The sequence below is a fragment of the Anomaloglossus baeobatrachus genome, chromosome 5, assembly GCF_048569485.1.
Source record: "Anomaloglossus baeobatrachus isolate aAnoBae1 chromosome 5, aAnoBae1.hap1, whole genome shotgun sequence".
NCBI lineage: Eukaryota > Metazoa > Chordata > Amphibia > Anura > Aromobatidae > Anomaloglossus > Anomaloglossus baeobatrachus.
In genome coordinates this window covers 419,815,236-419,842,124 of record NC_134357.1, presented here as the reverse complement: position 1 = coordinate 419,842,124, position 26,889 = coordinate 419,815,236, and the positions used below count along the sequence as shown (strand labels likewise).

The following is a 26,889-nucleotide window of genomic DNA, read 5'->3' as shown; positions in this document are numbered from 1 at the left end:
GTATGGCTTGGTTTTAGGATTACTTTTCTACTACTCTCCACTCTTCTGCTGTGTCCACATCTAATCTCCCCCTTATGATTATCACAGATATTTAACTGCATCCGAATGAGATTCTCTGACATTCCCATGAAGCTAGCGAGTCTCTTGCAGCACCCAGACCCTATAATAATTAATCACAGCATTAGGTAAGTGCACCTCTGGTAAATTTGAATCGTTCTTTTTAATAAAAAGAACCAACCTAATAAACAAGTATATGTTATTCACCGTTTTGCTTAGTGTGGATCCAAACGATCAGAAGAAGACGGCATGTTACGACATAGAGGTTGAAGTGGATGACCCTCTAAAGTCCCAAATGAGTAACTTTCTTGCATCTACTACAAACCAGCAGGAGATCGCCAGCCTGGATTCCAAGGTTAGACTCACCGATCTTTGCCAAGATCCAGAAAAGGCATCAACCTGTTCTTTTGTTTCTATTAATTACACACTTGGACGTTTGACTTTGTAATGTATTTTTTGACTTTTACTCCTTTCAGATTCATGAGACAATCGAATCCATCAACCAGCTGAAGACACAGAGAGACTTCATGCTAAGCTTCAGCAATGATCCACAGGAATTTATCCAGGACTGGCTGAAATCCCAAAGCAGAGACCTCAAGGTAATGCTAACATTTATTCACTAAGCTTTAGGTATGACAATAGGTATGTGCATTAGACTTACGCATGGGATCCAGCATGTCCAGTTTCGTACTACTGATCCTTTTGTTCTCCCTGAGATAAACCGCCACCAGACATGTCTGAGAGCGGCTTTCTCATAGAGAGCACAGGAACCATTGTTCGGTTAACATATACAGTTGAAACCAGAAGTTTACATACACTATATAAAAGAAGGGAATTTTGTTTACTTACCGTAAATTCCTTTTCTTCTAGCTCCAATTGGGAGACCCAGACAATTGGGTGTATAGCTTCTGCCTCCGGAGGCCACACAAAGTATTACACTTAAAAGTGTAAAGCCCCTCCCCTTCTGCCTATACACCCCCCGTGCATCACGGGCTCCTCAGTTTTGGTGCAAAAGCAAGAAGGAGGAAAAGTTATAAATTGGTTTAAAGTAAATTCAATCCGAAGGAATTTCGGAGAACTGAAACCATTCAACATGAACAATATGTGTACACAAAGAACAACAGCCCGAAGGGAACAGGGGCGGGTGCTGGGTCTCCCAATTGGAGCTAGAAGAAAAGGAATTTACGGTAAGTAAACAAAATTCCCTTCTTCTTTGTCGCTCCATTGGGAGACCCAGACAATTGGGATGTCCAAAAGCAGTCCCTGGGTGGGTAAAGTAAAACCTCGTAATAGAGCCGTAAAACGGCCCCTTCCTACAGGTGGGCAACCGCCGCCTGAAGGACTCGCCTACCTAGGCTGGCATCTGCCGAAGCATAGGTATGCACCTGATAGTGTTTCGTGAAAGTGTGCAGGCTCGACCAGGTAGCTGCCTGACACACCTGCTGAGCCGTAGCCTGGTGCCGCAAAGCCCAGGACGCACCCACGGCTCTGGTAGAATGGGCCCTCAGCCCTGAGGGAACCGGAAGCCCAGAAGATCGGTAAGCTTCGAGAATTGGTTCCTTGATCCACCGAGCCAGGGTTGATTTGGAAGCCTGTGACCCTTTACGCTGGCCAGCGACAAGGACAAAGAGTGCATCCGAGCGGCGCAGGGGCGCCGTACGAGAAATGTAGAGTCTGAGTGCTCTCACCAGATCCAACAAATGCAAATCCCTTTCACATTGGTGAACTGGATGAGGACAATACGAGGGTAAGGAGATATCCTGATTGAGATGAAAGGGGGATACCACCTTAGGGAGAAATTCCGGAACCGGACGCAGAACCACCTTGTCCTGGTGAAACACCAGGAAAGGGGCTTTGCATGACAGCGCTGCTAGCTCAGACACTCTCCGAAGTGATGTGACTGCTACTAGGAAGACCACTTTCTGCGAAAGGCGTGAGAGAGAAACATCTTTCATTGGCTCGAAAGGTGGTTTCTGAAGAGCCATCAGCACCCTGTTCAGATCCCAGGGTTCTAACGGCCGCTTGTAAGGAGGGACTATGTGACAAACCCCCTGCAGGAACGTGCGTACCTGTGGAAGTCTGGCTAGGCGCTTCTGAAAAAACACAGAGAGCGCTGAGACTTGTCCCTTAAGGGAGCCGAGCGACAAACCTTTTTCCAATCCGGATTGAAGGAAGGAAAGAAAAGTGGGCAAGGCAAATGGCCAGGGAGAAAAACCCTGATCAGAGCACCAAGATAAGAATATCCTCCACGTCCTGTGGTAGATGTTGGCGGACGTTGGTTTCCTAGCCTGTCTCATAGTGGCAATGACCTCTTGAGATAACCCTGAAGACGCTAGGATCCAGGACTCAATGGCCACACAGTCAGGTTGAGGGCCGCAGAATTCAGATGGAAAAACGGCCCTTGAGACAGCAAGTCTGGTCGGTCTGGTAGTGCCCACGGTTGGCCCACCGTGAGATGCCACAGATCCGGGTACCACGACCTCCTCGGCCAGTCTGGAGCGACGAGGATGGCGCGGCAGCAGTCGGACCTGATCTTGCGTAACACTCTGGGCAACAGTGCCAGAGGAGGAAACACATAAGGGAGTTGAAACTGCGACCAATCCTGAACTAAGGCGTCTGCCGCCAGAGCTCTGTGATCTTGAGACCGTGCCATGAATGTCGGGACCTTGTTGTTGTGCCGGGACGCCATTAGGTCGACGTCCGGCATCCCCCAGCGGCAACAGATCTCCTGAAACACGTCCGGGTGAAGGGACCATTCCCCTGCGTCCATGCCCTGGCGACTGAGAAAGTCTGCTTCCCAGTTTTCTACGCCCGGGATGTGAACTGCGGATATGGTGGAGGCTGTGGCTTCCACCCATAGCAGAATCCGCCGGACTTCCAGGGAGGCTTGCCGACTGCGTGTTCCGCCTTGGTGGTTGATGTATGCCACCGCTGTGGAGTTGTCCGACTGAATTCGGATCTGCTTGCCTTCCAGCCACGGCTGGAACGCCTTTAGGGCAAGATACACTGCCCTTATCTCCAGAACATTGATCTGAAGGGAGGACTCTGGCTGAGTCCAAGTACCCTGAGCCCTGTGGTGGAGAAAGACCGCTCCCCACCCTGACAGGCTCGCGTCCGTCGTGACCACAGCCCACGATGGGGGCAGGAAGGATTTCCCCTTCGACAGAGAAGTGGGAAGAAGCCACCACTGAAGGGAAGCCTTGGCTGCCCGAGAAAGGGAGACGTTCCTGTCGAGGGACGTCGACTTCCTGTCCCATTTGCGGAGAATGTCCCATTGAAGTGGACGCAGATGAAACTGCGCAAAAGGAACTGCCTCCATTGCTGCTACCATCTTCCCTAGGAAGTGCATGAGGCGCCTCAAGGGGTGTGACTGGCCTTGAAGGAGAGATTGCACCCCTGTCTGTAGTGAACGCTGTTTGTCCAGCGGAAGCTTCACTATCGCTGAGAGAGTATGAAACTCCATGCCAAGATATGTCAGTGATTGGGCCGGTGTCAGATTTGACTTTGGAAAATTGATGATCCACCTGAAACTCTGGAGAGTCTCCAGAGCAATGTTCAGGCTGTGTTGGCATGCCACTTGAGAGGGTGCCTTGACAAGCAGATCGTCTAAGTAAGGGATCACCGAGTGTCCCTGAGAGTGCAGAACTGCTACTACTGTTGCCATGACCTTGGTGAAGACCCGTGGGGCTGTCGCCAGGCCGAAAGGCAGTGCCACGAACTGAAGGTGTTCGTCCCCTATGGCGAAACGCAGGAAGCGCTGATGCTCTGGTGCAATCGGTACGTGGAGATAAGCATCTTTGATGTCGATTGATGCTAGGAAATCTCCTTGGGACATTGAGGCGATGACGGAGCGGAGCGATTCCATCCGGAACCGCCTGGTTTTTACGTGTTTGTTGAGCAGTTTTAGGTCCAGAACAGGACGGAAGGATCCGTCCTTTTTCGGCACCACGAACAAGTTGGAGTAAAAACCGTGACCCTGTTGCTGAAAAGGAATAGGGATCACCACTCCTTCTGCCTTCAGAGTGCACACCGCCTGAAGAAGAGCATCGGCTCGCTCGGGGGGCGGAGATGTTCTGAAGAATCGAGTCGGAGGACGAGAGCTGAACTCTATCCTGTAACCGTGAGACAGAATGTCTCTCACCCAACGGTCTTTTACCTGTGGCAGCCAGGCGTCGCAAAAGCGGGAAAGCCTGCCACCGACCGAGAATGCGGTGTGAGGAGGCCGAAAGTCATGAGGATGCCGCTTTGGGAGCGGTTCCTCCGGCGGTCTTTTTAGGACGTGACTTAGACCGCCATGAATCGGAGTTCCTCTGATCCTTCTGAGGCCTTTTGGACGAGGAGAATTGAGACCTGCCCGCGGACCGAAAGGACCGAAACCTCGATTGTACCTTCCGTTGTTGAGGTCTGTTTGGTTTGGACTGGGGTAAGGATGAGTCCTTTCCCTTGGATTGTTTAATGATTTCATCCAATCGCTCACCAAACAGGCGGTCGCCAGAAAATGGCAAACCGGTTAAGAACTTTTTGGAAGCAGAGTCTGCCTTCCATTCACGTAGCCACATGGCCCTGCGGACTGCCACCGAATTGGCGGATGCTACCGCCGTACGGCTCGCAGAGTCCAGGACAGCATTAATGGCGTAGGACGCAAACGCCGACGCCTGAGAGGTTAAGGACACCACTTGCGGAGCAGACGTACGTGTGACTGCATTAATCTGCGCATGACAAGCTGAGATAGCTTGGAGTGCCCATACGGCTGCGAATGCTGGAGCAAAAGACGCGCCGATAGCTTCATAGATGGATTTCAACCAGAGCTCCATCTGTCTGTCAGTGGCATCTTTGAGTGAAGCCCCATCTTCCACTGCAACTATGGATCTAGCCGCCAGTCTGGAGACTGGAGGATCCACCTTGGGACACTGAGCCCAGCCCTTGACAACGTCAGGGGGGAAGGGATAACGTGTATCCTTAAGGCGCTTGGAAAAACGCTTATCTGGACAAGCTCGGTGTTTCTGGACTGCCTCTCTGAAGTCAGAGTGATCCAGAAACGTACTCATTGTACGCTTGGGAAACCTGAAACGGAATTTCTCCTGCTGAGAAGCTGACTCCTCAATTGGAGGAGTTGGGGGAGAAATATCCAACACCTGATTGATGGTCGCTATAAGGTCATTCACTATGGCGTCACCTTCAGGTGTATCTAGGTTGAGAGCGGCCTCAGGATCAGAATCCTGATCTGCTACCTCCGCTTCATCATCCAGAGAGTCCTCCTGCTGAGACCCTGAACAGTGTGATGAAGTCGAGGGAATTTCCCAGCGAGCGCGCTTAGGCGGCCTGGGACTGCGGTCCGTGTCAAAGACCTCACCCTGGGACCTATGGGTCACCCCAGGAGCACTTTGCTGCTCCAACTGAGGGGGGCCTGGGGTCAATGATTCAACAGTGCCCGGGGCCTGGGTCTGGACTGTAAGGCTTCTAGTATCTTAGCAGACCATTTATCCATACTCTCAGACAGTTTGTCAGCAAATACTGGACAGTGGTAGCAGGTGGTTCCACCTGGGCCACCAGTAGCAGAGGCTCCGGCTGAGTAAGTGCCACAGGGTCCGAGCATTGCACACAATGAGGGTCGGTGGAACCTGCCGGTAGTATAGCCGCACATGAGGTACAGGTTGCAAAGTAAGCCTGTGCTTTGGCACCCTTGCTTTTTGCGGACGACATGCTGTTGTCTCCTCTGAGTACAATCCAGGAGGGTATATAGCCAAAAATCAACAGTGCGACCGTACAGTGTAAATGTATAGCATATAAGCATATATATATCTGTACACTTCGGCACTCAGTGGGGCCAGCACCTCAGGTGCTGCTTACCGACCGCTCAAAGCGGTTGTGTGATCACCAGATTCCCTGCCTGGGCCTCCCAGAGCCGTGTTGTCTCTCCTCTCCAGCGTCAGAAGTGCTGACAGGAATGGCTGCCGGCGTTCTGTGGGGAGGAGGGGGCCGTGGGCGTGCCCTAGAAAGTGCGGGAATCTGGTGCCCCACTGTGCTGAGTGAGGGGGGAGGAGGATACAAAGTATGCTCCAGCCCTCAGCGCTGACGTCCTGTGCAGCGTCCCGCCCTTCCCCTGACTGGCAGGCCTGGGGGCGGGAATATGCGATACTAGGCCGCAAAAGCCGGGGACTAAAGTTATAAGCGCGGCCGGCAAATAAGCATGGTCGGCGCGGTAGTCCCCGGCGCACTAACACACCCAGCAGTGCTGCAGTGTGTATGGCACAAACGCTCATGCGCGGTCCCCCAAGGGGACACAGAGTACCTCACAGTAGCAGGGCCTTGTCCCTGACGATACCCGGCTCCTGTCCAGCAGATTCCCCAGGGGCTGCGGAGGGAGCACGGTCCCCGTGCCTGGAGACCGATTAGGATCCCACTTCACCCAGAGCCCTTAAGGGATGGGGAAGGAAAACAGCATGTGGCTCCTGCCTATGTACCCGCAATGGGTACCTCAACCTTAACAACACCGCCGACCAGAGTGGGGTGAGAAGGGAGCATGCTGGGGGCCCTGTTATGGGCCCTCTTTTCTTCCATCCGACATAGTCAGCAGCTGCTGCTGACTAAGATGTGGAGCTATGCGTGGATGTCAGCCTCCTTCGCACAAAGCATAAAAACTGAGGAGCCCGTGATGCACGGGGGGTGTATAGGCAGAGGGGAGGGGTTACACTTTTTAAAGTGTAATACTTTGTGTGGCCTCCGGTGGCAGAAGCTATACACCCAATTGTCTGGGTCTCCCAATGGAGCGAGAAAGAAAGACACATATGCAAAGACACATGCAGATGTTTCTTTTTAGATAGTGTATGTAAACTTCTGGTTTCCGCTGTAGCTATAGGTGTATGGGGGGCTTAAGATTTTAATCATGTGAGAATTTGTATACATTAAAGGGGTTGTTCAAAATCAATATCAGATCCATGGGGGTCTGACACCAGGTATCTTCACCTACCAGTTATTAGGTCTGGTGGCAGTCAGATGTAGACAGTGAACAGGGTTGCTCTTTACCATTTACACCCAGCTGGCACCAACAGCAGCTGATCAGTGAAGGTATCAGACACCGACTGATCTGATATTGATGACTTGTCAATCAACATCTGGAAAACCCTTTAAGGGGAGAACTGATACAGGTGATTTCTTACATTGTTCTTTTATTGATTATTTAAGATCATGACAGATATGATGGGAAATCCAGACGAGGAAAGACATTCAGACTTTTACCAACAGCCATGGGCTCAGGAAGCTGTGGGAAGACACATCTACTTTAAGGTCAGTTTCTATAATTAAAAGGCATTTACTTTTATCTCATTCATCACATCTCCTGTACTGTAATGGAGTAATAAATGCAATTATAGAATAATGAAGGCGAGCTAATCTGGCCATAGATATCATATAGCAGGTGGCCAGGCAATTGTTCGGCCAGCAGTGATCTCACTCAATTTTCCCTTAGGCTGGGGTTCACATGAGCGTATTAAAAATTGGTCACATTTTCATCCAGAAAAGTAGGACGATTTTTTCTCACTTGTCATCCGTATGCAATCCGTTTTTTTCTCAGCAACTATTATCTATTTACAGTCATTTATAGGAACATTTATAGTGTTCTAACCTAATGAATTGCAATGTATCCGTGAAAGACAGGTGTCACTAGGATGGTCCCTGTGGCGTCCCATAGATTTGTATTCACGAGTGTCGCATAATTTCGGTATCCACTCTGAGCATGCTACGACTTTTTTCTCATCCAGAATCTGGATGTGAGAAAACACTGACCATCTGCTCCAACTCATTGACCAACATTGGTCCGAGTGCAATGCTAGGTTTTCTCGCATTGCACTTGTCCAATTCATACCCTCCTTTGAGCAAGGCCTTAACACAGAAACTCATTGCTCTACCGAGGGGTCCTGTGTTCTTTGTGAGTCATATGGCAGCGGCTTTTCTCCAGGGATAACGAAAAGAATTCCTGTTGAAATTCAACAGTTAAGATCCTTCCTATGCCTAACATCTTATTGCGATGACAATAGATAAAGTGATTGGCTGATCCTGCCGAAATCAGCAGCAATCTAATGTGTATTGGAGTCTTAAGGATGCCCCCTGTACAAAAACAATGTACATGAAGAAAACAGACTCTGCTGTACCCTGAGGTTACCGATATGTGGTAAGTTACATACCACCCCAGACAATACAAGAGTTACCTAGTTTACACTTGAACACCTTCCTGACCACCTACTGTCGATTTTTTTTTTTACGGCATTGGGTCCATTAGTCATTATTGCAGTGAGAGCTGTGTAGTATATAGAAAGATCAATGAGCGTTGTGTAGTGAATAAAAGCATCGATAAGGGCCATGTTGTGAATAAGAGCATCAATGAGGGCCGTGTAGTGAATAAAAGCATCGATAAGGGCCGTGTAGTGAATAAAAGCATCGATAAGGGCCATGTTGTGAATAAAAGCATCAATGAGGGCCGTATAGTGAATAAGAACATCGATGAGGGCCGTATAGTGAATAAGAGCATCGATGAGGGCCGTGTAGTGAATAAGAGCATCGATGAGGGCCGTGTAGTGAATAAGAACATCGATGAGGGCTGTGTAGTGAATAAGAGCATTGATGAGGGCCGAGTAGGAAATAAGAGCATCGATGAGGGCCGTGTAGTGAATAAGAGCATCGATGAGGGCATTGTAGTGAATAAGAGCGTCGACGAGGGCATTGTAGTGAATAAGAGCGTCGATGAGGGCCGAGTAGTGAATGAGGGTATGTGCACACGTTGCTTTTTACCTGCTTTTTACCTGCTTTTTTGCTGCTTTTTCTTCTGCGCTGTTTAATGCCAAAATGGATGTGTTTTTCTATTCAAGCAAAGTCTATGGGAATTTGGGTTTCTTGTTCACACTATGTTGTTCAAAATGCAGCCTTTTTGTGGCAGAACTTTGGTCAAAAACTCAGCTTTGCAGTGCAAAACCCAAATGGCAAAAACAATTGACATGTTGCTTCTTTGAAAAGCTGAGTTTTTGACCAAAGTTCTGCCACAAAAAGGCAGCATTTTGAACAACATAGTGTGAACAAGAAACCCAAATTCCCATAGACTTTGCTTGAATAGAAGAACACATCCATTTTGGCATTAAACAGCGCAGAAGAAAAAGCAGCAAAAAAGCAGGTAAAAAGCAGGTAAAAAGCAACGTGCGCACATACCCTAAGAGCGTCGATGAGGGCCGTGTAGTGAATAAGAGCGTCGATGAGGGCCGAGTAGTGAATAAGAGCGTCGATGAGGGCCGTGTAGTGAATAAGAGCGTCGATGAGGGCAGAGTAGTGAATAAGAGCGTCGATGAGGGCCGTGTAGTGAATAAGAGCGTCGATGAGGGCATTGTAGTGAATAAGAGCGTCGATGAGGGCAGAGTAGTGAATAAGAGCGTCGATGAGGGCCGTGTAGAGAATAAGAACGTCGATGAGGGCCATGTAGTGAATAAGAGCATCGATGAGGGCCGTGTCATGCACAGAAGCATCAGTAAGGGTTGTGTAGTGAAGGAATTGCCATAATTAATGTGCAATACGGTGTGGTGCATATTTTTTGCAGTGATTCACTATGGTAAAGGGATGCGACAGGAAACATCTGGGTTGTACCTGATAACCATATATGCCGGACAGTAGTCAAAAACGTAGTTTAGTATTAACCTTATAGCTACTAAAATGCAGCAAGGCAAAAATATATAAATGGCGGATCGTTAAGGAGGACCTGTCACTAGTTCAGAAGTGCACAGATTTAACACTTTACTTTATTCCTGCTGCTTTTTATGATGTTGACCAGAGGGGCAATACTCATGGCATTCTATGGCGGCATGTCTTTAGGATGCTCGGCATAATTACTTCATAAACAATGCCTTCTAAGAAAGACCAACAAATTTGTATATTGGGGCACTAAATATAAAGGCCAATATCTCTGAAACCGGACAGTAGATTTAAAAAAACAAAAAAAAACAAAACACTCAAGCGAGCAGTGAGAATAAAATAGGAGTGAAAAAACTCCACTTTTGATAGGTTCTCTTTACAGCCCTTTTAGAGCTGGTCAAAAAGAGTAGGTAGGGTATACCCTTTAGATAGTTGTCATTCTCCCGCTCCCCCACAACGACCCCATAAGCAAGCTTGATCAATTTGGCCAAACGTGAATACTTTATTTCAATGGCAAGAGGCTTATTACCCATTTAAACGGAGGATCGGCACAAATCGGCACTGGCCTTGGCTGACCGGGCATATAATTTCCTTTGTATGCCGCTTATCTCTTGCGGAAATAAAGTACTGACAAGTTTTAACTGCAGCCTTTACATTTCACAGTTTTTGTTTTTTCTTTTAGGTTCAGCAAAGGAGACAAGAACTTGAGCAGGTTCTGGGGATTCGTCTCACCTAAACCCGGTCCAGAACAAGCTTCTATACATTCCATGTGCCTTGTTTTTAATGTTCTATATCTGTAAATGTAAATCTTTATGTTATGTACCCAGTCACCTTGGAATGACTGTGTGTCAGTTCTCAGGTACGATAGGGATATGCTGCCTTCGAGTTATTTTTATAAATGCTTTAGTTTAGACAATCAATGCCAAACCTTGGAAGGAACCTGACCGCTATTATGTCCTGCCCGAATCCCAGACAGCATCTATTAGGCACTGGCTGTATGGGTTCAGCCATCTGTGCAGCTTTTAAAGTATGTTTTGCCTTAAAACGCTGCAGTCATGCTGCCATGGTTCGTGCAGCTCCTATCAGCTGTCAGGTTCCCTTTAAATGAGGCACACATTAGTTTCATCTAAATGTTTCATTCCTGTGCTTCCACATAGAGCAATAGTTATCTGGTGGTTAACGTCGGCATATACACTGCACAGATTTACTACTAGAAGGTTAGGCTAGCAGCGTTTTGTGGGTGTATCGCCACATCAGCTTGTAGGAACTTGATTTACTACTAAAGCTGCAAACTATAGTCATAACTCACTAGAACAATTGAATGAGTTCAGTTTTTCTAAAGAATACAAGATATATAGTTTTAAGGGCTAGTCAGAGGATGAATATATGGCATTACATGCATCTTAAAGGGAACCTGTCAGGTGCAATATGCACCCAGAACCGCGAGCAGTTCTGGGTGCATATTGCTAATCCCTGCCTAACCGTCCCTGTATACACTAGCATAGATAAAGAGATCTTTAGAAAAAGTATTTCTAAAGGTCTTTACGTATGCTAATGAGCAAGGGCACTAGTCCCCTGGGCATTAGTTCCCCGGCCAGTTGCCCCTCATTAGCATGTTAGTATGCCCCTGTGGGTGTGCTAACATGCTAATGAATACACAGCATCACAGGATGATCTCACTCACCTCTCCACTGCCATCGCTGGATTTCGGCTCAGTGGGCATGACCCCGGAATTTGGGTCATGCGCACTACGTCAGTTTGAAGCCAGGACGCGTACACTCGGCTTCATAGTGCACATGACCAGTACTCCGGGGTCATGCGCACTGAGCCGAACTCTCCTGTCGGACGTGATGGCAGCGGAGAGGTGAGATATCATCCAGTGATGCTGCGTATTCATTAGCATGATAGCACACCTACAGGGGTGTACTAACATGCTAATGAGGGGCGACTGGCCAGTGAACTAACACCAGGGGACTAGTCCCCTTGCTCATTAGCATAAGATAAAAGATCTTAGAATTACTTTTTCTAAAGATCTCTTTATCTATGCTAGTGTTTACAGGGACGGTTAGGCAGGGATTAGCAATATACACCCAGAGCTGCTCGTGGTTCTGGGTGCATATTGGACCTGACAGGTTCCCTTTAAAAAGAAAAAAAACTTGAGAAAGAAAATAATTAAAAACAGTTCTGTAGCATCAGTGCTGCAAGACTGCATGGCCATAATTTATCCAAGTATGGGTCGCTGCAGAGCACTATGGTGAGGTAAGGTTTAACCAGAAGACCTGCAGACGTACTGACCCACAAGCAGTATGTGGTTCAATTCAGCCCAATCTGGACCACTGTAGGATTCTGTATTCTAAGCTTACACTAGTGGGACTATGGGAGCTCCAGGTATTACAGCTATCTGAAGAACCAACTGCACTAAAGAGGTGATTCAAATAGTTAAAATATTATCTGTACCGTCTGTTTATGCGTTAATAAGGAATCCAAACATTTTTACGTTTTAGGCCAAATTTAGACATCGATTTATCATGGGCTGCAATGCACAGACTGGCCTCGTGTCTACTGATCTGAACTTGACAGACCTATAGGCCCATATAAGACTGTCAAGTTAAGGTCAGTCCATGCATCATGGTTACATCTGGGACGGTGGTTCACGGTCATCTGAATTTGGCCTTAAAGGGGTGGGTTACCCATATATTTTTTATTGTCTAGTTCGATTTTATGTTGAGAAACAATGTTTCTCTCAAATACCTTGTGTTGGCAATAGTGCCTGTGAGAAGCGCTATTGCAGACCGCTGTTCCCCGTCCAGTGACGTACCCATCAAATACTGCACACGTCACATCCGTGCAGCCGGCTGTATTCTACCTCACACTGAGCTGTGAGCAGTGTTTCACCGCTGTCACAGCCCATCTGCTCCCTCCTCCATCCTCCACCCTTCCTCCTAGCACAGCGCATCTCCTGATCCCCCTCCTCCCCCCCCCTCCTAGCACAGCGCGTCTCCTGCTCCCCCCTCCCTCCTAGCACAGCGCGTCTCCTGCTCCCCCCTCCCTCCTAGCACAGCGCGTCTCCTGCTCCCCCCTCCCTCCTAGCACAGCGCGTCTCCTGCTCCCCCCTCCCTCCTAGCACAGCGCGTCTCCTGCTCCCCCCTCCCTCCTAGCACAGCGCGTCTCCTGCTCCCCCCTCCCTCCTAGCACAGCGCGTCTCCTGCTCCCCCCTCCCTCCTAGCATAGCGTGTCTCCTGCTCCCCCCCTCCCTCCTCGCACAGCGCGTCGCCTGCTCCCCCTCCCTCCTCGCAGAACGCTGCAAGCAAGAGATGCGCTGTGCTGTGAGGGAATAGGGAGGGGGGAGGAGATGGGCTCAGAATGTAGCCAGCTGCACGGATGTGACGTGTGCGGCACTTGACGGGTACGTCACTGGACAGGGAACAGCGGTCTGCAATAGCGCCTCTCACAGGCACTATTGCCAAGACAAGGTATTTGAGAGAAACATTGTTTCTCAATATAATATCGATCTAGACAATACTGTCGCAGCGTGTAAAGCGGCCTTTAGACTGTGTACAGAACGTCTTTTTCAGGCGGATTCAGCCATGAATCCTCCTGAAATAGGACCTTATAAATTAACATAATGCACAGCAATGTCAAAACACCACTGCTGTGCACAGTCCATCTTATGTCTCTTCCAACAACCCTGAATCGGCTTCATCGGCGTCTAAAGGACACAGTGTGCACATTGACTTAGTGAGACTTTGAAGGGACGTCCTGCTGAGGAGTAATTCTGATGTCAGTCTGTATACATGGACTGAGGTGCCAAACTCAAGTGACATTTAATGTCTTCACATCACAAAAGCTCAGGAATAACCCAGTGGAGATTCGCAATGCTTCAGTGTACGGCTGGAGTTTTTCTTCCGCCTTGTAGATATGCCAGTTAGTTTTTTAGTAGTCATCTTGCATGTATGTTCATTACTTCAAGCATAAGTACCATTTGCACTATATTCTGGTGGAGGATGCTGGGTACAAAGGTTTTGGTTTTTAGTAGTTTTTGAGGATATTGTGAATGTTATGTATTCCTCTCTATAGGGGCCTTATTATGCAAATTGCTAATATATAAGATCTTTGCACTACTGTGTCTAAGGTAATCACCAGCAGCCATGTTTGCAAGAATCTTTTTTTTTTTTTTTTTCCTTTTTGGCTGGTGCGTCGTATCATTTCCTATATAATAAACATGACATCCCACAGCCAGCATAAAGGAGGATGCACGGGATCGATGCTGTGAATTAGCCTTGCAAAATGTACTCAAGAGTGCAACTTGGAGCCATATTGTTATTTTCTCAGGGCATGTCCTAGGATGGCTGCAGATGGGGATTGTTCTTCCAGTTCTAATAGGAACCCTTACCTGTGAATGTTTATTCAGGAAAAGTTGTGATATAGGAACAAGGTATCTGTAATTGCGTGAATGTATTTTAGGATGAGGCTAAGAACACACATCCGGCTTTTCTGCCGTTTGTCGGATACGGCGCACTCCCGTACAGTGTATACAGTACAGTGGCTGCGCTGCAACTTCCTGGTCATATGATCCGGTCACATGACAGCACATGACCGGAGCTTGTCGCGCAGCCACTGTACTGTATACACTGTGCGGGAGTGCGCCGGATACGACAAACGGGAGAAAAGCCGGATCTGTGTCCTTAGGCTTAAGCCACACTATCTGGAGCATGTGCTTCGGCAGCAGCCATTCCTCACCCATTAGCCTAATTATTATTGTAGCCGTATGTGACAGACAACATGCTCCCAGCATACACAGCAATCAAAAAGATGAAGAATATGTATGACTTTGATGATTGATGGCCTAAATATTTCCCTTTCCAAAGTAAATTTAGCCAGAATTATTAGATAAATCACTTTGAAAGTCACAAGATTTTTACGCAACTTGAAGTTGCGCGAAAATTTAGCCATATTTAAAAGAAGTTTCTCCAAGATCCGCCAAAACTGAAGAAGCTGGGGCGTGACACCACCGCTCGTTTAGTGCATGACAAAGTGTGCTGCTCCTTATGTCAGAAATCCTTCTCCACTCAGTGACTGGAGCAAGATTTCTGACAAAGTGTACAGAGGCGCATGCCACTTGTCAGACGCTCTTGAAGTGTCTGGCTCCATCAAGCTCTGAGAAAATCACCCATCTTGGCCATATTGTTCACAGAGCTTTTACGAAATTTATATCATAAACCACGAGAATATTTGTCCTTCCCCACAGTCTTCCACAACAGCCCATTCATTCTGGCATTAATAATATGCTCACACATGGCAGATTTATGGTTAAACAATTCCCCAACTGCTGTATACATCTGAATGGTGTAGGTGTCCATGCACAGACTGCAGTACTGGCTTCATTCACATTACTGGCTTGGATTTTTACGCAGCGTGCAAACTTACCTTACAAACTGCACTGTATAGCTAGTTGCACGTTTTTTAGTCCCCCTGGATGAGCGGGAAAAAACTAATATTCCATTCACTGTCTGAATTTATCAGTTTGTAACTTTTTTGGGCAGAAATGTTAAAAAAGGTTGTTTAGGACTAACACTTGGGACCTATCCAAAAGAATAGGTAATCCATATGGGATCAGTAGGGGTCAGACACACGCACCGATCAGCAGATGTCCACCTCTCCGGCCACTGCCGGAGAGGTGGACAGCACAGCCATTTATGTGAATGGGAGATGTGGTGTAGTACTCGGCAGTGGCCACTTTACAGTGTACTAGTCTGCGCTCTTCCATCCGCATTATGCTGTGTTCCAGCTTTTTTGTACTCTAGTTTAGCAGTCGTTTAAACATGCAAATTTGCTGACAGAAGACCTGCCTAAACAGATTCATATAAGTTTTTAAAGGGAACCTGTCACCAGATTTTTCCCTATTAAACTAAAAGAATCACCTTCTGCAGCTCCTGGGCTGCATTCTATGAAGGTGCTTCGTGTCCCTGACTCCCCTTCCAGACCCCAAAAATAAATTTATAAAACTTGGCCCTTAGGTATGCGCATTACATAGCTGCCCTAGCTCGCACCGGTGAGCTAAATGCGCAGGCGCAAGATTATGGGCGGGTGAGATCGGCACTATGCATCACCTCACCAGCGCCATGCTTGTACCCGCCCATAATCTCGATGCGAGCTAGAGCAGCAGTTTTCTGCTCTCCCCGCGATATGGCAGAGCGAACTACGCCTGCACAAGCAGACCTAACTGCACAGGCACCAGGTTTGAAAATGTGACTAGGACGGAGGGGGTCATCCCGTCAATCAAGACAGGAGGACGGCGATCAGCGGCAGGAGGGGGGAAAGGAGCAGAAAATGAGCCTGCCCATCTGGCCAACACAGCCTAAGGGCCAAGTTTTATAAAGTTATTTTTGGGGTCTGGAAGGGGAGTCAGGGCCAAGGGGCACCTTCATAGAATGCAGCCCAGGAGCTGCAGAAGGTGATTCTTTTAGTTTAATAGGGAAAAAATCTGGTGACATGTTCCCTTTAACTAGTTTCACACATACAGGTAACACGATCCAAGTATAGACCAGCCTTGAGTCGCCCAAACAAAAAAAAGAAAAAAAAAACGCCACAGCCACACGGGCACAAAAGAAGCTGTTGAGTTTGGGTCAGGAGACCTGTAATCAGTCCGTACCAGGACCACGATACTCAGGCATGTGAAATAGCCTAGTTTGAAGCAGGACTCTTGCAATGAAGCTTTATTCTGGCACTGTAGGTAGTCACTAACTATAATGTACTCTCCTGTCCCTAATTAGCACTCCACGACCCCTCAACTCAATTTATCTCTACGGTGGGCTCCTGATTAGACGCTACTGCCATAAATAAAGAAGGAAAGGTAGGTAGAGTGTTCACTAGAGGCTGGGGAGCGCTTCATAGCCAGAATCAAACTAGCTTTAGGCAGATCTATGTGTGCCTTACAGTTTCCCTACAATCAAACATATCTATGATCAGGTTATTACGCCAGTAGTAATAGCACATAACCAGAGACATGCTTGTTTTAATCATAGCCTACCCTTAGGATAAGCCATCAATATCTTATCAGTGGGCGTGCGACAACTTACATTCCCACCGAGCAGCTGTTACCGGCGCTGGACAAAGTTCTGGGAAGCTCTTGAACACAGCCAATGTAGAATTTCTATGGTGGACGAGGCCGGGTACTACAGAGCCACCCCAAGCTATTTGAATAGGGGGTGTATATGCAGGACACGGCCACAACCACTATGGAAATGATCCGATATTTGAGGCCCATCTTGAGGATAATTAAAAAAAAAAAAAAGTCCATCCCCTTAAATAACTTTATTGGAAAGTCTGGGGCAGATGGGTTTGTGGTAAAATGGCTGCTGTCGTTTCTCATGATCTGGTAGTGATGTGCCGTTTACAGCGCTGCGGGAGCGGGGTCTGAGTGTTTCATTGCTAAATATTTCTTTGTTGTTGAATGGTTCAGAAATAACAATAAAAAGCTTCTTTTTTTTTTAATTTGTTCTGTTCTTTATTAAAAACAGACGACAGATTCCGTTCCAGTAATATTACAAAAACAAATCCAGATCTAGATCGCTAGTAATTGAAAAGACATCTCACGATCCAACTTGCTGCTATGTGATCATCAATTACACACCCGAAATACAGAAGAAGGGCTTTTACATGCATGTCAGGGTAACGGGATCGGCGATTCATGGCGTCCTGTGACAGGAGCTTTTCCCTTTGGATACAGCCCCCTGGCAGGTTAAAGTAAGATGGAGACAATAACAGCTCAGTTCTTGAATGTAGAAGTGTTTGCCCTGGGGTGCCCTAACTACACAAGAGGCTGGAAGCAGGAGCAGCAGCTGTACGTCGCACACAATGGGGCTGACAATGCTCACATGGCGGCTTCATTTCCATAACTTCTTTATAGACATGTTCTTCTCGCTGTCTTTTTGCATCACCTGAAAATAGCAGCAGTATGTTAATACCAGTTTCAGTCTAGGTACATAATGAATACTTGGGTGAAAAAGGGTCAAAGGGATGGGAGCAGGGAGATTTATGCTCACCAAACAAGGGGCAGCATGTATCTGACACTTACTGTGTATGGCTTTTTTTTCTGAATTGCTGCGGCATCTCAGAGAAAGCATGACAAAGCTGTCTGGGGACTATGCATCTTGGATGATTTCTCCGAGACACTCTTCGGCCAGCTTTTATATGTGTTCAAGTTTCAGAAAAAGAAACAAACCCCTCTCTGTAATAAGGCAGGTGGTGTCTGATTCATGTGGCCCATGGTTTGGTCAGCATGAATCTCCTGTTAGGTCCGGAGATGCTGCAGGCCATAGTAGTATATTTATGCCGTGTAGCTGCTCAATGTAGCATGGGCAACACATGGCCTGGTGTTGTCGCTGTTGAAAAATGGCTCCGGGGACACTGGAGAAATGGACGCACAAATAATATCATGACCAATGCTTAGCAGTTAGTGTTCCTGGAATGAACACTTCAGGGATCCGTCAACTGTACATTACGTCACTTCACACCATAATCTGTGGCGTAGGACCAGCGTGACGTTTTCTTGATTTGATCATGGAAACAGTGGTACAACCAATTTTTCCAAAGTGTCCCAGGAGCCAACACACATGTTCCTCGTACTGCTATGAGCAGCCTGTGTGTCCTAAAGGTGCTACCATGGCCTGCAGCGTCTATGGACTTTTCTCTCATTGAGCATATCTGGGATGTCATTTCTCAACAATTGTAAAGGAAACTGCCAGCAGCGGCTCTTGATGATTTTCCCCAATTACATTCAATATGGTAGAACATTCCTCAGAAAACCAATAATAATTTATAGAAAGCCAAAGTGGGTGGGCGTATGTGTGCACACGCCTGGAGACCAAGGATTCCAAGCTTGCTGCTCCAACATCTGTGGGCGACTTTAGGGATGCAGCTCCGTTTTGATCTACCCACTCCTTCCCAGCCACTCTCCGAAAGTAGTGGCACATCATCCGACAGTCTTATCTGGTTTTAATATAAAGCTCCATTCTTAAAATAGATACTATAATTCTCAGCAAAACCAAGTTAACTTGCAGCTCTACCGAATGCACTGGATAGCAGATGAAAGTCTTTTCTGCACTTAGATACATGTCAGATAGTCAGAGCGGTTCTAATATAACTCTTTGGTGGATACAGCTAGATTTCATTGGAGCTTTTACATCAGAAACCCTTTATTACAACAGCATTATCTTGTACTCTGCCTAAGCAGAGACACAGGGACAATGAAAGCCGTCATCTTACCTTTGCTACTGCCATTTCAAAGTCTTCTTGTGTGACATGTACCCTTCTCTCACGCAGAGCGTACATACCAGCCTCCGTACACACGCCCTGTGATGAGAGGATAGCAGACGAGAAACACATTACACTGACGGCAGGGGACGGAGCGTGTAATGTTCTTACAGGTGTATTTCATGTAAACAGTGCTGAAAAAGATTCAGAAGATTTTAACCACTGTGGGGGGCGGGCTGGCACGGTGGAGGGGCGGGAGGGATTTTTCTCCCTCTCTCCTCCGTAGTCTGCTATTGCCATTCTCGCACTGCACTGGCAGTACACCGGTGTACTGCGAGTGCAGTGCGATTTTTCTCTCGCCCCAGTCACTTGAATGGGTGCGAGAGAAAGTCTCAGCTTAGAATTGCAGCATGCTGCGATTGTTTTCTCGGTCCGATTAGGGAAAATAATCGCTCATGTGTGCTGACACAGGCTAGAATTGGTCCGAGGGGAATGCGATGTTTTATCGCACTCCACTCGCACCGATTTTCTCGCCGTGTGGCTTAGGCCTTACATTAAAAAAAGGATTGAATTTTCACCCAGCGATCATTTGGTTTCTTCTATGTGTTATACTCCCTGTACCAAAGCATTATTGCCTGCTAGTAATAAAATGGTGCAATCTATGAGGATGTACCTGTGGCATAGCCAATCAGACATGTAGACATGGTAGGCCTATGACCTTTATATGAATCAACTGCCCCTAATTATTCTGCAGCCTGTGATCAATTTGCATGGGAATATGGTAAAAAAAAATTAAAGAAGGGAATTTTGTTTACTTACCGTAAATTCCTTTTCTTCTAGCTCCAATTGGGAGACCCAGACAATTGGGTGTATAGGCTATGCCTCCGGAGGCCGCACAAAGTATTACACTAAAAGTGTAAAGCCCCTCCCCTTCTGCCTATACACCCCCCGTGCTCCCACGGGCTCCTCAGTTTTGGTGCAAAAGCAAGAAGGAGGAAAAGAATTATAAACTGGTTTAAAGTAAAATCAATCCGAAAAAATATCGGAGAACTGAAACCACTCAACATGAACAACATGTGTACACACAAAAAAAACAGGGGCGGGTGCTGGGTCTCCCAATTGGAGCTAGAAGAAAAGGAATTTACGGTAAGTAAACAAAATTCCCTTCTTCTTTGTCGCTCCATTGGGAGACCCAGACAATTGGGACGTCCAAAAGCAGTCCCTGGGTGGGTAAAATAATACATCGTGAGAGAGCCGTAAAACGGCCCCTTCCTACAGGTGGGCAACCGCCGCCTGAAGGACTCGTCTACCTAGGCTGGCATCCGCCGAAGCATAGGCATGCACCTGATAGTGTTTCGTGAAAGTGTGCAGGCTCGACCAGGTAGCCGCCTGACACACCTGCTGAGCCATAGCCTGGTGCCTCAAAGCCCAGGACGCACCCACGGCTCTGGTAGAATGGGCCTTCAGCCCTGAGGGAACCGGAAGCCCAGCAGAACGGTAAGCTTCGAGAATTGGTTCCTTGATCCACCGAGCCAGGGTTGATTTGGAAGCCTGTGACCCTTTACGCTGGCCAGCGACAAGGACAAAGAGTGCATCCGAGCGGCGCAGGGGCGCCGTCCGAGAAATGTAGAGCCTGAGTGCTCTCACCAGATCTAACAAGTGCAAATCCTTTTCACATTGGTGAACCGGATGAGGACAAAAAGAAGGTAAGGAGATATCCTGATTGAGATGAAAGGGGGATACCACTTTAGGGAGAAATTCCGGAACCGGACGCAGAACCACCTTGTCCTGGTGAAAAACCAGGAAGGGGGCTTTGCATGACAGCGCTGCTAGCTCAGACACTCTCCGAAGTGATGTGACTGCTACTAGAAAAATCACTTTCTGCGAAAGGCGTGAGAGAGAAATATCTCTCATTGGCTCGAATGGTGGTTTCTGAAGAACCATCAGCACCCTGTTCAGATCCCAGGGTTCTAACGGCCGCTTGTAAGGAGGAACGATGTGACAAACCCCCTGCAGGAACGTGCGTACCTGTGGAAGTCTGGCTAGGCGCTTCTGGAAAAACACAGAGAGCGCTGAGACTTGTCCCTTAAGGGAGCCGAGCGACAAACCCTTTTCCAGTCCAGATTGAAGGAAGGACAGAAAAGTGGGCAAGGCAAAAGGCCAGGGAGAAAAACCCTGAGCAGAGCACCACGACAGGAAAATTTTCCACGTCCTGTGGTAGATCTTGGCGGACGTTGGTTTCCTAGCCTGTCTCATAGTGGCAATGACGTCTTGAGATAACCCTGAAGACGCTAGGATCCAGGACTCAATGGCCACACAGTCAGGTTGAGGGCCGCAGAATTCAGATGGAAAAACGGCCCTTGAGATAGCAAGTCTGGTCGGTCTGGTAGTGCCCACGGTTGGCCGACCGTGAGATGCCACAGATCCGGGTACCACGACCGCCTCGGCCAGTCTGGAGCGACGAGGATGACGCGGCGGCAGTCGGCCCTGATCTTGCGTAGCACTCTGGGCAACAGTGCCAACGGAGGAAACACATAGGGGAGCTGAAACTGCGACCAATCCTGAACTAAGGCGTCTGCCGCCAGAGCTCTGGGATCTAGAGACCGTGCCATGAACGTCGGTACCTTGTTGTTGTGCCGGGACGCCATGAGGTCGACGTCCGGCACCCCCCAGCGGCAACAGATCTCCTGAAACACGTCCGGGTGAAGGGACCATTCCCCTGCGTCCATGCCCTGGCGACTGAGATAATCTGCTTCCCAGTTTTCCACGCCTGGGATGTGAACTGCAGAGATGGTGGAGGCCGTGGCTTCCACCCACATCAAAATCCGCCGGACTTCCTGGAAGGCTTGCCGACTGCGTGTGCCGCCTTGGTGGTTGATGTATGCCACCGCTGTGGAATTGTCCGACTGAATTCGGATCTGCTTGCCTTCCAGCCACTGCTGGAACGCTTTCAGGGCAAGATACACTGCCCGTATTTCCAGAACATTGATCTGAAGCGAGGACTCTTGCTGGGTCCACGTACCCTGAGCCCTGTGGTGGAGAAAAACCGCTCCCCACCCTGACAGACTCACGTCCGTCGTGACCACCTCCCAGGATGGGGGTAGGAAGGATTTCCCCTTCGATAATGAAGTGGGAAGAAGCCACCACCGAAGGGAAGCTTTGGTCGCCTGAGAGAGGGAGACGTTCCTGTCGAGGGACGTCGGCTTCCTGTCCCATTTGCGTAGGATGTCCCATTGAAGAGGACGCAGGTGAAACTGCGCGAAAGGGACTGCCTCCATTGCTGCCACCATCTTCCCCAGGAAGTGCATGAGGCGCCTCAAGGGGTGTGACTGGCCTTGAAGGAGAGATTGTACCCCTTTCTGTAGTGACCGCTGCTTGATCAGCGGAAGCTTCACTATCGCTGAGAGGGTATGAAACTCCATGCCAAGGTATGTCAGCGATTGGGCCGGTGTCAGATTTGACTTTGGAAAATTGATGATCCACCCGAAACTCTGGAGAGTCTCCAGGGTAGCGTCGAGGCTGTGTTGGCATGCCTCTTGAGAGGGTGCCTTGATCAACAGATCATCCAAGTACGGGATCACCGAGTGACCCTGAGAGTGGAGGACCGCTACTACAGTAGCCATAACCTTGGTGAAAACCCGTGGGGCTGTTGCCAAGCCGAACGGCAGTGCCACGAACTGCAGGTGTTCGTTTTCTATGGCGAAGCGCAAGAAGCGCTGGTGCTCTGGAGCAATCGGTACGTGGAGATAAGCATCTTTGATATCGATCGATGCAAGGAAATCTCCTTGGGACATTGAGGCGATGACGGAGCGGAGGGATTCCATCCGGAACCGCCTGGTCTTTACGTGTTTGTTGAGAAGTTTCAGGTCCAGGACAGGACGGAAAGACCCGTCCTTCTTTGGGACCACAAACAAGTTGGAGTAAAAACCGTGGCCCTGTTGCTGAAGAGGAACAGGGACCACCACTCCTTCTGCCTTCAGAGTGCCCAGCGCCTGCAGAAGAGCCTCGGCTCGCTCGGGAGGCGGGGATGACCTGAAGAATCGAGTCGGGGGACGAGAGGTGAACTCTATCTTGTAACCGTGAGACAGAATGTCTCTCACCCAGCGGTCTTCTACCCGTGGCAGACAGGTGTCGCAAAAGCGGGAGAGCCTGCCACCGACCGAGGATGCAGATTGCGGAGGCCGAAAGTCATGAGGAAGCCGCTTTGGTAGCGGCACCTCCGGTGGTCTTTTTAGGACGTGACTTAGACCGCCATGCATCAGAGTTCCTTTGATCTTTCTGAGGCCTTTTGGACGAGGAGAATTGGGACCTGCCCGCGCCCCGAAAGGACCGAAACCTCGACTGCCCCCTCCTCTGTTGGGGTATGTTCGGTTTGGGCTGGGGTAAGGATGTATCCTTTCCCTTGGATTGTTTGATGATTTCATCCAAACGCTCGCCAAACAATCGGTCGCCAGAAATTGGCAAACTGGTTAAGCGCTTTTTGGAAACAGAATCTGCCTTCCATTCCCGTAGCCACAAGGCCCTGCGTAGTACCACCGAATTGGCGGCTGCAACCGCCGTACGGCTCGCAGAGTCCAGGACAGCATTAATAGCGTAAGACGCAAATGCCGACGTCTGAGTGGTTATGGACGCCACCTGTGGCGCGGACGTGCGTGTGGCTGCGTCAATTTGCGCTTGACCTGCTGAGATAGCTTGTAGCGCCCATACGGCTGCGAATGCTGGGGCAAAAGAAGCGCTGATAGCTTCATAGATGGATTTCAACCAGAGCTCCATCTGCCTGTCAGTGGCATCTTTGAGTGACGCCCCATCTTCCACTGCAAGTATGGATCTAGCTGCCAGTCTGGAGATTGGAGGATCCACTTTGGGACACTGAGCCCAACTTTTGACCACGTCAGGGGGAAAGGGATAACGTGTATCCTTAAGGCGCTTAGAAAAACGCTCATCTGGACAAGCATGGTGATTCTGGACTGCCTCTCTGAAATCAGAGTGGTCCAGAAACATACTCTGTGTACGCTTGGGAAACCTGAAACGGAATTTCTCCTGCTGAGAAGCCGACTCCTCCGCCGGAGGAGCTGAGGGAGAAATATCCAGCATTAGATTGATGGACGCAATAAGATCGTTCACTATGGCGTCCCCGTCAGGAGTATCAAGATTGAGAGCGGCCTCAGGATCAGAATCCTGATCAACTGTCTCCGCTTCATCAACCAGAGATTCCCCCCTCTGAGACCCTGCACAATATGATGATGTCGAGGGAAATTCTAAGCGAGCTCGCTTAGTCGGCCTGGGGTCTGTGTCAGAACCCTCAGCCTGGGACCCATGAGATACCCCGGGAGGACATTGTTGGTCCAACTGAGGGGGGCCAGGGAACAAAGATTCAACAGAGTCCCTGTGCTGAGATACCGGCCTGGACTGCAAGGCTTCTAGTATCTTAGCCATAGTCTCAGAGAGTTTATCAGTGAAGACTGCAAACTCCGTCCCCGTCACCTGAACAGTGTTAGCAGGTGGCTCCCCCTGGGCCCCTCTTAGCAGAGGCTCTGGCTGAGTAAGTGCCACAGGGGCCGAACAGTGCACACAATGAGGGTCAGTGGAACCTGGCGGTAGCGGGGTCGTACATGCGGCGCAGGCAGCATAAAAAGCCTGTGTTTTGGCACCCCTGCCTTTCGTGGGCGCCATGCTATTATCTTCCCTGAGCAACACAATAGGGTATATAGCCAGAAATCAACTGTGCACCATACAGTGTAAAATATATATATACCATAAACATATAATGTTACACTACTGCACAATGGGGCTAGCACCACAGGTGCTGCTTACCACCCGCTTAAAGCGGTTGTGAGGCCACCAGAGTCCCTGCCTGGGTCTCCCAGACTTTGTCCCCCTCTGCAGCGTCCGAGGAGCTGACAGGAATGGCTGCCGGCGTCCTGAGGAGAGGAGGGAGCCGTGGGCGTGACCCAGAAAGTGCGGGAACTGGTGCCCGCACTGTGCACAGTGAGAAGGGTGGAGTATGCAAAGCATGCTCCAGCCCTCAGTGCTGCTCGTTCTGTGCAGCGTCCTGCCCTTCCCCTGCCTGTCAGGGCTGTGGGCGGGAGGAAAGGAAACTAGGCCGCAAAAAGCCGGGGACTCTAGTAATGAACGCGGCCGCCGTAAAAGCGCGGCCGGCGTGGAAGTCCCCGGCGCACTACAAGTCCCAGCCGCGCCGCGGTGTTTCCATGGCAGCGGCGGTCAGTGCGGCAGTCCCTATACATAAACACACTCAGCAACGCTGAGTGTGTAATGGCACATATTAAACCGGTCAGCGCCGCGGTCCCCGGTGCACTAGCACACCCAGCAAAGCTGGAGTGTTGCTGTGCGCTGTCCCCACAGGGATACAGAGTACCTCCAAGTAGCAGGGCCATGTCCCTGAACGATACCCGGCTCCTATCCAGCAGTCTCCACAGGAGTTGTGGATGAAGCACGGTCTCAGTGCCTGGAGACCGATAGGATCCCACTTCACCCAGAGCCCTGAGGGGGATGGGGAAGGAAAACAGCATGTGGGCTCCAGCCTCCGTACCCGCAATGGATACCTCAACCTTAACCACACCGCCGACAAGAGTGGGGTGAGAAGGGAGCATGCTGGGGGCCCTATATGGGCCCACTTTTCTTCCATCTGATATAGTCAGCAGCTGCTGCTGACCAATCTGTGGAGCTGTGCGTGCATGTCTGCCTCCTTCGCACAAAGCAAAAAACTGAGGAGCCCGTGGGAGCACGGGGGGTGTATAGGCAGAAGGGGAGGGGCTTTACACTTTTAGTGTAATACTTTGTGCGGCCTCCGGAGGCATAGCCTATACACCCAATTGTCTGGGTCTCCCAATGGAGCGACAAAGAAAAGGTAGCTCCTTCCCCTTGTCTAATCATCTGTTGATTGTTGCATCAGAGAGGTTAGGTGATTAAGAACCTCCCTATGGTCTTCCCTGCGGCCTCAGCTATCTAGTAACAGATCGGCTACGGGAGCAGCAGCACAAACAAATATTTTCAGTAGTCGCATATAAAAATATACACTCGGTGACCTACAATTATCAAGCTGCCGGTGTGACATCTACATGCATGAAAGGTTAAAGGGAACCCATCACCGGGTTTTCTTTGTCGCTCCATTGGGAGACCCAGACAATTGGGTGTATAGCTACTGCCTCCGGAGGCCACACAAAGTATTACACTTTAAAAAGTGTAACCCCTCCCCTCTGCCTATACACCCTCCCGTGCATCACGGGCCCATCAGTTTTATGCTTTGTGTCGAAGGAGGCTGACATTCACACAATGCTCCACATTTTAGTCAGCAGCAGCTGCTGATTATATCGGATGGAAGAAAAGAGGGCCCCTAAGGGCCCCCGGCATGCTCCCTTCTCACCCCACTGAGTCGGCGGTGCTGTTAAGGTTGAGGTACACATTGCGGGTACACAGGCTGGAGCCACATGCCGTTTTTCCTTCCCCATCCCTTAGGGGCTCTGGGTGAAGTGGGATCCTAACCGGTCATCCAGGCACTGGGACCGGGCTCCATCCGCAGCCCCTGGGGGAATCTGCCGGACAGGAGACTGAGTATTGTCAGGGACATGGCCCTGCATCTACAGGTACTCTGTGTCCCCTTTGGGACGGTGCATGAAGCACCTTGGCCTTCAGACGCCGCAGCGACTGCGGTGTGGTTTTTTGACCGGGACTACCGCGCCGACCGTGCCTGTTTGCCGGCCGCGGTTTTTACTTTAGTCCCCGGCTTTTGCGGCCTAGTGTATTAAACTCCCGCCCCTGGGCCTGCCAGTCAGGGGGATGGGCGGGACGGTCGGTATGACGCCGACAGTGAGGGCTGGAGCACACTTCGCTGTCCTCCTCCCCCCTCACTGATCACTATGGGGCAAGATTCCCGCACTTGTGGTT

At 49.3% G+C, this 26,889-nt stretch overlaps 2 protein-coding genes across 4 annotated transcripts in view; one reads left to right on the top strand and one right to left on the bottom strand.

The window, feature by feature from the left end:
- Positions 1–11,149, top strand: part of SMARCD2 (SWI/SNF related BAF chromatin remodeling complex subunit D2) — an 80,990-nt gene extending 69,841 nt beyond the window's left edge. The window contains exons 9-13 of the mRNA XM_075347743.1: positions 88–185; positions 277–412; positions 534–656; positions 7,243–7,344; positions 10,412–11,149. Of these exons, the coding sequence (XP_075203858.1) occupies positions 88–185; positions 277–412; positions 534–656; positions 7,243–7,344; positions 10,412–10,465 (513 nt within the window). The 3' untranslated portion in view covers positions 10,466–11,149. The remainder of the gene's footprint in view (positions 1–87; positions 186–276; positions 413–533; positions 657–7,242; positions 7,345–10,411) is intronic.
- Positions 11,150–17,226: 6,077 nt separating this feature from the next.
- PSMC5 (proteasome 26S subunit, ATPase 5) overlaps positions 17,227–26,889 on the bottom strand; it is an 84,326-nt gene continuing 74,663 nt past the window's right edge. For 2 of the 3 annotated variants that reach the window (XM_075350300.1, XM_075350299.1), the window contains exons 11-12: positions 18,997–19,083; positions 17,228–17,669 (exon numbers count right to left, since the gene is read on the bottom strand). In XM_075350300.1, the coding sequence (XP_075206415.1) occupies positions 17,616–17,669; positions 18,997–19,083 (141 nt within the window). In that variant the 3' untranslated portion in view covers positions 17,228–17,615. Of the gene's footprint in view, positions 17,670–18,996; positions 19,084–26,889 lie in introns of all 3 variants that reach the window. The other variant, XM_075350298.1, reaches the window with a different exon arrangement.